This window comes from Doryrhamphus excisus, linkage group LG7 (genome assembly GCF_037039965.1).
Source record: "Doryrhamphus excisus strain RoL-2023G ecotype Guam linkage group LG7, RoL_Dexc_Guam_v1.1, whole genome shotgun sequence".
Lineage (NCBI taxonomy): Eukaryota > Metazoa > Chordata > Actinopteri > Syngnathiformes > Syngnathidae > Doryrhamphus > Doryrhamphus excisus.
In genome coordinates, this window is record NC_136363.1 from 3,221,412 (window position 1) to 3,235,114 (window position 13,703).

General features: G+C 39.6%; 1 protein-coding gene across 3 annotated transcripts; it reads left to right on the top strand.

The window, feature by feature from the left end:
- The first annotated feature begins 195 nt into the window (after positions 1-195).
- Positions 196-13,047, top strand: clk2a (CDC-like kinase 2a). 3 transcript variants are annotated; one of them, XM_078791906.1, is made up of 14 exons: positions 196-606; positions 2,357-2,556; positions 3,759-4,038; positions 4,170-4,181; positions 6,423-6,513; positions 7,314-7,380; positions 8,646-8,762; positions 9,154-9,320; positions 9,595-9,689; positions 10,739-10,868; positions 10,985-11,067; positions 11,709-11,788; positions 11,879-11,969; positions 12,041-13,047. In XM_078791906.1, the coding sequence occupies exons 2-14, from the start codon at positions 2,357-2,359 to the stop codon at positions 12,227-12,229; spliced, it is 1,602 nt and encodes a 533-aa protein (XP_078648032.1). In that variant the 5' UTR covers positions 196-606; the 3' UTR covers positions 12,230-13,047. The 3 variants fall into 3 exon arrangements, with proteins under 3 accessions (XP_078648032.1, XP_057904081.2, XP_057904083.2); XM_058048098.2 differs by lacking the exon at positions 4,170-4,181 and having other exon boundaries at positions 198-606; XM_058048100.2 differs by lacking the exons at positions 196-606; positions 2,357-2,556; positions 4,170-4,181; positions 6,423-6,513 and having other exon boundaries at positions 3,973-4,038.
- The last annotated feature ends 656 nt before the right edge of the window (positions 13,048-13,703 follow it).

Below are 13,703 nucleotides of genomic sequence, written 5' to 3' on the forward strand. Positions count from 1 at the left end.
TCCGGTCTGACGATACGTGGATGCTGCGTTCAAGGCTTATGGGTAGTCGGAAATATGTCACTTGGAGCTGACGAGCTCAGACGTCAAATCGTTCCAGTCAGGAAGTAGAAATGAACAAGATCGAGGAAATGTGGGAATAATGTGGCGTGGGGACGCAGTGAATGGGGGGAGGCAATATTCCTGGTTCTGGAAAAGCGGGATATGGATAAGACTGTAATACAGGAGGGAACCTAAAGGAGGCAGCAATGCTTACAGTAAGGATATAGGTTGTTGTTGTACCCCATAGAAGAAGAACACGACGAACTACTGTAACCCCATCTTGTAGAAGTCTGAGTTCGAGATCGGAATTGCGTTCAAGGCGCAGCCCAGTATTCCTTTTTTTTTCAGAATACGCCGGAAAATCCAGATTCCCGATTGAATGCAATGCAGCATTTCCGCCACTAGTCTGAACCAGAACCAACAGGGCCGCGGCCACAACGCTACGTAAAGCTACTTGCAACTAGCTTGCAACGGAGCACCGAGAACCGAGAAAATATACATGTAAACAAGAACGCTACCACCACGGACTTCTTGTGGGACAAACGTACGGGGCTCGCTGCCAAAACGGTATGTGAAATGTGCAGTTTCCAGGCGCCATATTTAGTCCAACATCTTTAGCACTGCAGCCAACTATAGCTAGGATAAGATGGCGGTCAAATTATTTACATTGACGAAGACTGCTAGCTTGTTTCGCCAAACTAGCGCCACGACTGGAAGCGAATTAACATATTTTTTTATCGACATAAAATTAGCTTGACAAAATTTTTACCAGCATTTTAGCGGTTTATGAACGCCTAATGTTATTTACAGTTGCGTGTGTGTTGACTGTTAATACAAGTGTGGAACTTACTGTGGGTTATTTATATGCTTTCTAGCTCGTGGGGGGGGGGGCGGGGGGGGGGTCGTTTCATGTTTGCTAAATACACTTCCAACTTGGAAGCAAGTTTTGTAGTCATATTTTGAATATAAACTAATTTTGAACTGCCTTTTCTTGACTCTACAAGTCACCATTGACTTTGCCTTATTATTGCTTGTAAATTATTTAAATTATTTGTACAAATGACGCTGTACGTTGTTCATATTTAATGTCATCTATTTATTGTCCACATTATTATTTATTATTTATTATTATACGGGAGCCAGGCAACGACATTTCGTTGGCAATTTCACTGCTGTGTTATTGTGCAATGACAATTAAGAAAGTCTATCTATCTAGTATCTATCTGTCTATCTATTTATCTAGTATCTATCTATCTAGTATCTATCTATGTCTGTCTATCTATCGAGTATCTATCTAGTATCTATCTATCTAGTATATCTATCTATCTATCTAGTATCTATCTATCTAGTATCTATCTATCTAGTATCTATATCTATCTGTCTATCTATCTATCTAGTATCTATCTATGTCTGTCTATCTATCTAGTATCTATCTATCTAGTATCTATATCTATCTGTCTATCTATCTATCTAGTATCTATCTATCTAGTATATCTATCTATCTATATAGTATCTATCTATCTAGTATCTATCTGTCTATCTAGTATCTGTCTATCTAGTATCTGTCTATCTAGTATCTGTCTATCTAGTATCTGTCTATCTAGTATCTATCTATCTAGTATCTATTTATCTAGTATCTATCTATCTAGTATCTGTCTATCTATCTATCTATCTCAGGGGTGGGCAAACTACAGCCTGGGGGCCACATCCGGCCCGCCAAGTGTTTGAATACGGCCCGCCCAATCTTTCCAGAGTATTTCATGTAAACTCATTATTATTGTAATTATTATAATATTTTATTATTTTTAAAATATTTAAATAATAAATAATAATAGCAGATTGCATGACAATTTTACAGATACAATAATACCAGGTGGACTGTTACGTGTAAAATATATAGTCTGCCCCCCCGTAAATTTTGTCATATCAATGCGGCCCGCGAGTCAAAAAGTTTGCCCACCCCTGGTCTAGTATCTGTCTAGTATCTGTCTAGTATCTGTCTAGTATTTGTCTAGTATTTGTCTAGTATCTGTCTAGTATCTGTCTATCTAGTATCTGTCTATCTATCTATCTGTTTATCTAGTATCTGTCTATCTATCTATCTGTTTATCTAGTATCTGTCTATCTATCTATCTAGTGTCTATCTAGTGTCTATCTAGTGTCTATCTAGTATCTATCTATCTATTTATCTATCTATCTTCAATGAACTGTTTTGTTGTTGTGATGAATGTTTCTGTAATTGCTTGAAGAGTCAACCAGAGAATTGCTTCAAGAATTGTCGACTGACATGTTTGTCATTCCAAAAAAACCTCATCAGATGCCTTACACCAGACGCTACACGTCCTCAGACAGAGACAGCCGCAGCAGCTACCATGATCGTTACAGAGACCGAGACAGAGGACGAAGACACCGACACAGAAGATCGCCTACGTACTCTTCTAGCAGTGACCGAGACCGAGATCGGGACCGACGTGGACGGGCTCAGAGACAGGATGCGAGTTTTGTACGCTCGAGGAGGTATGTATACCTGTGTCATCATCAGTAGATGTATGTGGTAATAATGGAAATGCTTTGGGTGGTTGGAGCTTAACATTCTTCTTGCAAAACAGTGTTTAAAATGTTAAATATAACATTTTAAAAAAATGGATTTGGACAGAGAGGACCTCCTCTCATACACACAAGTGTCCCATACTCTCTGCGGTTGAGTAAATAAACTATTTGCGGAAATTTGACCATATAATTTTTATATTTTCCAATAGTTGATAAATACAAGGATGAAGAGTCTTGAACCAGTCATGATGTGCTATATATATCACTATATTGACACTTATTATGGTACCCATTATGTCATTGGATGCTCATATCACCTTGTACTTTGGTACATGACAAAAAAAAAAAATTTTTTTTACAAAATAAAAAAAATTAAATAAAAATTCATGAAATGTAAAAAAAAAAAAATAAAAATTCATGAAATAAAGTTAAAAAATAACTTAAATTATATTAGGAAAGCAGGAAGTGAACAAATGTCAGGAAGTGAACAAATGTAACAGTTACTGATTGTAAAAGTACCAGATGGAGGGGTAGGATTTAATGGTAATGGTAATGGTTTAATTTCATTTGAACATGCATCAGATTACAATTGAATGCATCCCATAATCAGTTCACAGTTCCACATGTCCAAAAGGAGTAGGAAGAAGCAAAGCTTATTAAATCCTACCCCTCCATCTGGTACTTTTACAATCAGTAACTGTTACATTTGTTCACTTCCTGCTTTCCTAATATAGTTAAGTTTTTTTATTTTAATTTTTTCATTTTATTTTGGTCACGTACCGAAGTACGACCATCCAATGACATAATGGGTACCATAGTAAGTCTATCTAGTATCTATCTATCTATCTATCTAGTATCTATCTATTATTAAATCCTTATTATATATATATTATATATATTACTTATTAAATCCTACCCCTCCATCTGGTACTTTTACAATCAATTGTTACATTTGTTCACTTCCTGCTTTCCATAATACAGTTTAAGGTTTTTTTTTAGTTTTTTTTTTTTGGTTTTGAATGCGTCTTCTGAATGCCTTATAATTGTATTTTAGTTAAATTAGCAACTTTTGTGCTTGGAAATGCTTCCTAATTGCCATAATTTGGGGGCTTTAGATCACTGCATCTTGGTAAACCGAGGGTACATTGCTGTCTCGTCCCCCAAAACAGTCGGAGCTACGACAATCGCTCGACAGAGCACCGTCCGTTTGAGCGAAGATACTACGAGGGATACCGAAGGTTGGATCCGAGCCGAGATCACGAGCGGGAAAGGGAGCCGCACGGGACAGCGGAATGTTACTATCCACGGGACTTCTCCCCGAGCATGTATGACTACCGACGCAGCCGGGAAAGGGAACGGCAGCGGGGCGAGTCATACCGCCGAAAGTGCAGCAGGCGTAAGCACAAACGAAGGCGGCGTAGAACCAGGTCCTATAGCCCATCCTCCTCGGTGAGTACAGCCACACCTCCGAGGCTCTTTTTTTTAACTCTGCTCATCCTGTTTTTTTTCTATCTCTTCTATCTCGCGCTCGGCTCTCTCTCTCTGCCTCTTTCCTTCTCTAACCATTTTCTTTTTCACAGCCCCTGGATTCGGTAAGTAGTGCAATCTTTCTGATTTGGAATTTTTGTCTTTACGTAGGCGGCTTTTGCTTACACTGTCATTTTTGGGGGACATTTTCATTTTTATGCGGTTATTAAGAACCGGCTTCAAAATGCTTTCAGTCACACACACACACACACACACACATTTTGAACAACAGCAACAAAATAAAAACACATTACAATCGTCCCTCACTCTATCACACACTCTATACCAGGGGTCTCAAACTCAATTTACTTGGGGGGCCACTGGAGCTCGGGTCTGGGTGAGACTGGGCCGCATCAGGTTTCCAAAAAAAAAACCCAAAAAACGCATTTATTAAAAACAATCAAACTTTGCTTTGGTTCCAATTTTCTACAATAAAAGCTCTGATAAAACATTCCACTGTTCTCAAATATCTTACTTTTTATTTTTCTACAGTGGTCTAAAGTGAAATATAGTAATATTTCATAATATTTTTATGTTTTTATACTATTTGATAGTATAATAATAGCATCATAGCATAGTAATATTTCATAGTAAACCTGTTTACACCCATCTAAATACTGTTTTAGCATTATTAGAGCCCTCTTGACATGACATAACACCCCTATAGTCACCTGATACAACATTCCACTGTTCTCAAATATCTTACTTTTTATTTTTCTACAGTGGTCTAAAGTGAAATATAGTAATATTTCATAATATTTTTATGTTTTTATACTATTTCATAGTATAATAATAGCATCATAGCATAGTAATATTTCATAGTAAACCTGTTTACACTCATCTAAATACTGTTTTAGCATTATTAGAGCCCTCTTGACATGAAATAACACCCCTATAGTCACCTGTTACAACATTCCACTGTTCTCAAATATCTTAATTTTTATTTTTCTACACAAAATAAGATGAAAAATAAACATTTCAAGAATAAAGAAAATCAATCAATCAGTAATAAATAAATATAATAATAATAATAATAAAACGGCAAATAATAAAAACTTAAACCACATATAGTTGGTGAGTAGACAAATTCTTTTTTTCAGATTAAAATGAACAAAGCATTATTAGAGCCCTGTAGACATGACAAAACACGACTATAGTCACATTTATACTCTTTATATTTACAACATATTGCGCAACTGCAGGGTCTTGAGACACATGCTAACTCGCAAACTAGAGAGCTAGCGACCTAAACGGTAAGCCTTCAAGTTATTTCCTTTAAACTTAAATAGCCAAAAACTTACCACTTCCACACGGATAGGGAGGATAACTATTAAGTTATTTAACCTTTAACATGAACATTAATCAAACGTAATCATTTTTTCTGGGTACATGATACCATACAGCATCCATATCAAACTAACATAAAAGTTTCATATCAAGGCGGGGGGCTCAAACTAGTGTTCTGCGGGCCACATTTGGCCCGCGGGCCGCATGTTTGAGACCCCTGATCTAGAGCCAATGCGCGGTTGCATGAAGTGAGTGAACCTTCTTCTCATCCAGCCGGCGTATTGCAGAAAGTCGGAGCTTATCGTTGGATAAATTGATATACGCATTATCACGACAGGCCCAGGGGGACGACTGTATGCTATGTTCTTATTAGTCTGGTTTTGTTGCTATTTTAAACTAAAGAATGTAAAAAATAAAATAAAATAAATCGCAGTAAAGTGAAAATGTTCCGCCAAATATTATAACAAAGGATTCAATTGAGATCTTGACATTCCGATATCTTCCAAAGTATTAAATTGCAACTTGGACCACCACCAGAAGTCTAGATTTCAGATAAGCAGGTTCTTGCTTGCTAACATTTTTGGGTCCACACCTCGAAGCTACTAAGGTCTGATTTAGTTGTACTACTGTTGTCTTTTTTTTTTGGTCTTTGCGTTTGAATGAATGGTTGGATGTGGCGGTTGCTTCCTTGTTTTTATAAGCAGCTGTGGTTTAAAAGGCAGATTTTGGGGGTGGGCGGGGGGGGGGAAAGCAGAGGACAACATGTGATCTTTGACTTGTTCCCTTGCACTATATCCCTATCGTTATATATTCCCTTCACGTGGTGTCATGCGTGAATCGCTCCATGACCACCAAATCCACCACCAACCAACCACCATCAACTACCACCCTCCTCCTCCCTCCTCCGTCCGCCTGTGCCTGCCTGCCTGCCCTGACGCCACGGCTGCCCCCCTGAATATCCCATGATCCATTTGGTCGCGTCGTGACCTGCTGATGTGCGGTTTGGGTGTGAAAAACAGCGGAGCAACAGCCGGACGCGGGCACTGAGTGTGAGGGACGACGAGGAAGGGCACCTGATCTGTCGGAGTGGGGACGTCCTGCAAGAGAGATGTACTCACTGCCACTACTCTATCGTAACCCTTCTCCATAATGAGTATGAAAAAGCATAGAGCATTTAAATGGGAGTTCCTGATGATGATGATGATGCCTTGCTAGAATGCTCTTCGCTCTAAGCTGAATTAGCAGGGTGGATTGCAGCAACAAGGAAGTTTCTGTGAGGGACGTTAAAATATCTTTGGCCATTTTTATTTTATTTTTTTTCCTCTTAAATTCAGGAAAATAAGCTGTGGAGCATTTCTTGTGTTTCACAGGAATAGAACCATTCTCACTTTGCATTTGTTTCTCTCTGTCGCATTGCAAAAAGGCGAGCTAATTTTAAGTTTTCAGGTATTTTCTTAGCAAAACCATTGTTTTTTTTTTCAATACATTTACAACCAACTCACATATACATTACACACTTTTTAATACATTTAACTTAAAAAAAACTATTAATTTTTGTTTTTATTTGCTTGTTTTCAGAGGGGGGGGTTGTGCCCACTTTTCGATGCCTGCAAATTGGTCATCAAAGGAAAAGTAGCACTTTACACCCCCCTCCCGTTTTCCCCTTCATTTATCATAGTGATATGTATTAAGTTACCATAGGTAATCATTGTGTGTGTTTTTTTTTTAAGCCTGCCAGGTCGAATAGGCAGCCATTTTTTTTTTTTGAAAGTAGAACGTGTGCAGTAGGATGCATTTATCCCTCCTGAAATTTGCGTGACTAATTTCTCCTGTTTTCTTTCCTCCCTCCCCCCACCCACCCACCACCACTGTCGCTCCCTTTTCCCTTTTCTCTTTGTGTTATGCTGCAGATGAGATTGTCAGCACTTTGGGGGAAGGCACCTTCGGGAGGGTGATGCAGTGCATCGACCATCGCAGGTACGTATGTGTCGGTTGAAAATGGATGACTCTCTCAATGGAAAACGTGTCAGTTATTAAAATGATTATTATATTATTATTATATTTTGACTCATATGTCAAGGCACGTAGAATATTGTGTTCTAGGGCTATATAAACACGGAACATACCATACTTAACAAAAAAAAGGGAGGGTAAAACAGCTTTTTAAGAAAAGGGGTTTGGGTTGGTATTGAATTAGTTATTTTTTTTCCAAAATGTCTGACAAAAACAATACCATTTCCAAATAATATAATATAAAAAATAATATAATACTCACAAATATGCAGTGTGTATGAACACCTTAGCTTAGTGCTTATTAAGAGGAAGAAATGAGACAGAAACTGAATTGTTTTCATTCTATGAACAAATAAAGTGCCCACACACATAAGAATGCTTAAAGGATTGTATGTCCAGATTCTGTCTCTAGTGTCCCAACTCTAAAAGAACCGCTACCTACATGTAGATGACTTGTTTGGCCACTTATGCCACAAAATGATGCATGAGCAAATTGACTAGTTTGGCCGTATGGTAATGGTGATGCCAGAATCTGTCTATAGTGTCCCAACTCTAAAATAACCAATATCTACACATGGATGCTTTATTTGGGCACTCTATTTCACAAAATGGTGTGAGCAAGTGGACGAGTTTGGGCCGTATGATAGTGGAGATGCCAGAATCTGTCTATAATGTCCCAACTCTAAAATAACCAGTATTTACGCATGCATGCGTTGTTTGGGCACTTGATTCCACAAACCTATGTATGAGCAAGTGGACTAGTTTGGGCCGTATGATAATGGAGATGCCAGAATCTGTCTATAGTGTCCCAACTGTAAAATAACCAGTATTTATGCATGCATGCATTGTTTGGGCACTTGATTCCACAAACGTATGTATGAGCAAGTGGACTAGTTTGGCCCGTATGATAATGGAGATGCCAGAATCTGTCTATAATGTCCCAACTCTAAAATAACCAGTATTTACGCATGCAGGCATTGTTTGGGCACTTGATTCCACCAACCTATGTGTGAGCAAGTGGACTAGTTTGGCCCGTATGATAATGGAGATGCCAGAATCTGTCTATAATGTCCCAACATTGGATGCTTACAAAAAACAAGGATCCAACATACTAGTTGGAAGACCTTTTACTGTGACTTTAGTATGTATACTGGGAAACCCATGTATTGTGTTTTGTTTCCATAAAAGTCGGATTTGGCGATTTTTAATTTTATGTTATTTTTTTAAAGGGGCGGCACCAATGTTGCCCTGAAAATTATCAAGAACGTGGAAAAGTACAAAGAAGCAGCCCGCCTTGAGATCAATGTGCTGGAGAAGATCAACGAGAAGGACCCTGACAACAAATTGTAAGTTCTGGCTTCACGAAAGGGGGGGTACAGCAGGGACGGCCGAGACACTGCAGGTGTTCAATTCCGGTTCACCATGTTCCTTTTTATTAAAAAAAAAAAACTGTTAGATAGTCTAAAGCTCTGTGCAGTGTCAGTATAATTGCTTCTTACAGAGCCCTAGCACGATCAGAGTTGCACAACACTTACATACGACTGATGGAAGAATACCGGGTTAATACCAGTATGTCTCTGTTCAAAGTCACAAGCACATGTGCAAGCCGTGGTTATTTTTGGTTACACAATCGACACCTGAAAAACGGGTCCGAATTTCCAAATCTGGCCCACATGTTTTTTTTTTTTTTTTTTTAAGCCGCTTTTAATGTCATTGAATCCCGTTTTTGTCTTGCAGCCTCTGCGTGCAGATGTACGACTGGTTTGACTACCACGGTCACATGTGCATCTCTTTCGAGCTGCTCGCTCTCAGCACTTTCGATTTCCTCAAAGAAAACAACTACCTGCCCTACTCCATTGGTCAGGTCCGACACATGGCCTACCAAATCTGTCTCGCTGTCAAGTGTAAGTTTCTTTTCATAATAAAACAACTAAAATATGTAAAGTAATAAGTAAAACAGCTGGCCATCTGCATGGCGATATTGCTATTATTGCCTATTACTGTCAGTATGTGTACCACTGCTTAATCTAGTACTGGCTACTTTTTTTTTTAGGCTACTTATTGGATTTTTTCTGTTTGTGTTTGTATGATTTCCAAACAAGGGAGACTATTGATACAAAAAGTTTGTTGTGCCAAAATAACCTTAAACAAATGCACCATTCTTGTCCCTCTCCCTAGTCCTGCACGACAATAAGCTGACACACACGGACCTAAAGCCTGAGAACATCCTGTTCGTCAACTCGGATTTCACTATGTCTTACAACGTGGAGAAGGTAAGATGCCGTGTAGAAACATGTCATTGTTTTTCAATCATGCCACAATTAATCTGTAAATGTAAACTCTTGCCAATAATGGTCTGGAATATCCGTATCAATAGTCCGTCCAAATATCAGTTACCGTAAATTCCGATGTACAAGCCACACCCATTAAATTCAGAGCAAAAATTGAAATGGATAGTGCTGCATTATTGCCTCTGTACAACAGAAGGAGCTAGATGACCTAGAGTCCAAAGCCCAGAGGGAGGCTGACGTCATTGCAGCGCCCGAGTGATTGAATGCATTGATCATTTACAATGCTTTATGGAAAAGCATGAATGAAAATGTTTTTTTTTAATGTCCGGCTGCTCCAAATTCGCTTAACAAAAACATCAAATAACGGCAAATAAAATTTTCATAGTACAGGGAAGTTGTAGCTTACACCTTTTCCTGACACAGAGCAAATCTGTTTAGCATGTAAGGGAATTTAGATCAACAATACTATTTGCCCCAATGACTGGACGGGACACAAAAAAACTAAAAATAAAATGATGTTTTTGTTTACATTTTAAACTTGTATTAGTACATGTTTGTTAGTATTAGCCGCTTATGCACCAGAAAGTACACTAATCAAGTTTAGAGCAAAAATAGAAAAATGGTGGATGGTGCTGCAATGTTGCCTCTGTACAACAGAGGGAGCTAGAGGACCTGGAGTCCAAAGCCCAGAGGGAGACTGACGTCATTGCAGCTTATTATTAGCGGCTTATGCACCAGAAAGTACACTAATCAAGTTTAGAACACAAATAGAAAAATGGTGGATGGTGCTGCAATGCTGCCTCTGTACAACAGAGGGAGCTAGAGGACCTGGAGTCCAAAGCCCAGAGGGAGGCTGACGTCATTGCAGCGTATTATTAGCGGCTTATGCACCAGAAAGTACACTAATCAAGAGAACGTGCACTCTAGCATGTTAACCCATAAAAACCCAGCACATTCAGGACATTTTAGTATGGTCACGGTTTTGCTTCAGCAACGCACCGAAGATAAAGCAAATGTTTTGTTTCTGGTAGAAGCGAGAAGAAAGGACGGTTAAAAGCACGGCGGTACGCATCGTGGACTTTGGCAGCGCCACTTTTGACCACGAGCATCACAGCACTATCGTCTCCACCAGACACTACAGAGCCCCCGAGGTCATATTAGGTGAGCTTGGAAATCGGTCACATTGTATTTCGCTTCAGCTTTCAATGCTTGCTCTGTGATTGGACACGTCATCGTATCTGCATCTGTATGTTCACTCCATGCTTCTCCTGCTTCAGAAATGGGCTGGAGCCACCCCTGTGACGTGTGGAGCATTGGCTGTATCCTATTTGAGTACTACCTGGGCTTCACCTTGTTTCAGGTACGCTGACACCTGTCTGACTCCAATGGCGTTAGAATATGTTGATAGGAGTTGCACAAAAATATGGACAAACAAATACAAAAAGATGAGCCGTCTCTTGCAAAGATGATAAATATAGATACTCGATAGTTGCTTTATTACTGATACACCGCTTATTGGCAGCGGCTCATCCCCCTCACGCTAATGATGAACACGTTTACGTGGCTAATGTGACTCAGACAGCCTGAAGTGTGCCCACTTAAACGGGTTCCACTGTACAGTAATTTCTCATCACGGTTTCAATTGTGTGTTAATTAGTTATTTTTTTATAATAATATTATTAAATTGATATTATTTATAATTATTATTATGAAATTATAATTAAAAAAAATAATAATAATTTAATATTTTTTTAATGAGACAATAGCCACCACAGGAAGTACAAGTAAAAAATAAAAATAAAAAAAGAACAGTAAGGAACTCTCCCAATGCTAACATGTGAGTCCCAAATTGGTGTATACATGTGTAAAGGTGGCTATAGGGGTGTTATTTCACATCTAGAGGGCTCTAATAATGTAAAAAAAATGCATATTTAACATGTGATAAGCAGGTTTTCTATTGTATGAAAGCATATCTAATATGAATGTTTCTGCTTGTTTCAGACCCATGACAACAGGGAGCACTTAGCCATGATGGAGAGAATCCTCGGACCCGTGCCATCCAGAATGATTCGAAAGACAAGGTGAGAATCACACATGATTAAAAAAAAAAAAAAAACAGGTACCGACTTAATCATGCGAGTCTCAACGTATCCTCCGCTTCTACTCTCCAGGAAGCAAAAGTATTTCTATCGAGGCCGCCTGGACTGGGACGAGAGCTCCTCGGCAGGGAAATACGTCCGGGAGAACTGCAAGCCCCTGAGGGTGAGAGCGGTGGGAAAGAATTCTCAACGTGAGGCAGGAAAGAGTCATGTTTTTTTTCTACCCTCCTCCAGCGATACTTGCTGTCGGAGGCGGAGGAGCACCATCAGCTCTTTGACCTCATCGAAAGCATGTTGGAGTACGAGCCGTCCAAGAGGCTGGCGCTATCCGACTCCCTCAAGCACCCCTTTTTCGACTGCGGAGGCGGCTGCGAGGCGGCAGGCAGCAAGAGCTGGGAGGCCAACCGCGACATCAGCCGGTGATGCTCCGTTCAGCAAACCCGGTCCAAAGACTGGTACAGAGCACGTTTACTATACACAAAGGGGGGGGGGGTAGGTGAGCTGTTATGTTGCGGTGGTGGAATCACGGGAACCTACAGCCGAGAGAGGTCCGAGAAGTGGGGGGAAGTGGTTCAGATCAGACCTTTTTTGTGCACCCAAAGTAGCCCCTCTATGCAGCCCTCGTCTTCCTCATGACCGTCCGTCCATCAACATTACGTGGGACATCAAGACTGGAGGGAATCAAGTCCGTTTCTGAGAAAGAAATGTCTTCCTCTTATGAGCGATCAGCATTTTTCTACGTTTTTAAGCATAAACGTGTGCTCGTTGTTCACCAGTATGATATTGACGCACACTCCACCTCTCCCAGTCTTATTGGTTTGTTACCCCGGCGAGCAAGCACTGACTGTGGGGTTTATTTATGTGTTTATGTGATGATTATTCTATTTTTTTTTTTTACATTATGCATTGCTTTCTACGTGACGGTATAAGGAGGGTGTTTATCTTCATGTATCACGCAGGAAGTTCTCTCATACTTGCCTTTTCCTCCATGCGTGATGTCATCACACAAGAAGCCAAGCACATCCTTCCTGGCGGCGTCCAAAGGAGCCCCACGCAACTTGTATGACAATATTTATTTTTCTGTGAATGGGTGTGGGTGTGGGCCGCCTCCCCCTTCCTCCCGATAGGTCATTGCCCTTTGCCTCCCATACCTTACCTACATGGGGAGTTTTTTTGTATGAAATGATAAAAAAGTGTATATATGTATGTATAATGCTGTAGAATTAAAAAGTCATCCTTTCTACAGGCTCACTGTGCTTATTTTAAACAATCATCTTAATACACGTGCCTAAAAAAAAAAAAACAACCAATAACAATACAGTATGGGGCGTGGTTGCCTTCCTGATCCAGCCAATCGCATTCAAGTATACACACGAGCCTGACAGTAATTAAAATTAATCTCTGCGGCGACTCCAGAATCAGGAAATAGCCGAAAAAACTTAACAAATTATTACTAATACTTTAATATTTTTGTTAAATAAAGCATTGAAACAACTCCATGATATAAAATACGTCACACTGGCAACTTGACCTAGATGACCAGAAGAACTACAATAACATCAAACAAGCGACAGAATCTTTTGGTAAGATTCGAATAATTTTGGGACAAACGAGTGAAGAGAGTACTAAAATAGTATAACGTTAAACCTTCGTCTATCGCTGTTAATTGGTATTATTACTCATTTAGAAATTTAATATTTTCGTAGTTTGCGCATAGAAAGCTGCTAGCTAGCTAGCTAGCTAGCTAGCTAGCTGTTTACAACCGACTTAATACGTTTTTTTTTAAAGCTATTATTAAAGCCTTCTGGACATCAAATAACACCACTATATTCACCTTTACACACATTCTCCCGATAGGTCATTGCCCTTGCCTCCCATAACTACATGGGGAGTTTTT

What these genes read in the sequence shown, in the direction of transcription:
- clk2a (XM_078791906.1), top strand. Translation starts at nt 2,357, where the DNA reads ATGCCTTACACCAGACGCTACACGTCCTCAGACAGAGACAGCCGCAGC. An exon ending in AATCTGTCTCGCTGTCAAGT is followed by an intron (nt 9,321 to 9,594) that starts GTAAGTTTCTTT and finishes CCCTCTCCCTAG; the next exon opens with TCCTGCACGACAATAAGCTG. An exon ending in TGGGCTTCACCTTGTTTCAG is followed by an intron (nt 11,068 to 11,708) that starts GTACGCTGACAC and finishes TGCTTGTTTCAG; the next exon opens with ACCCATGACAACAGGGAGCA.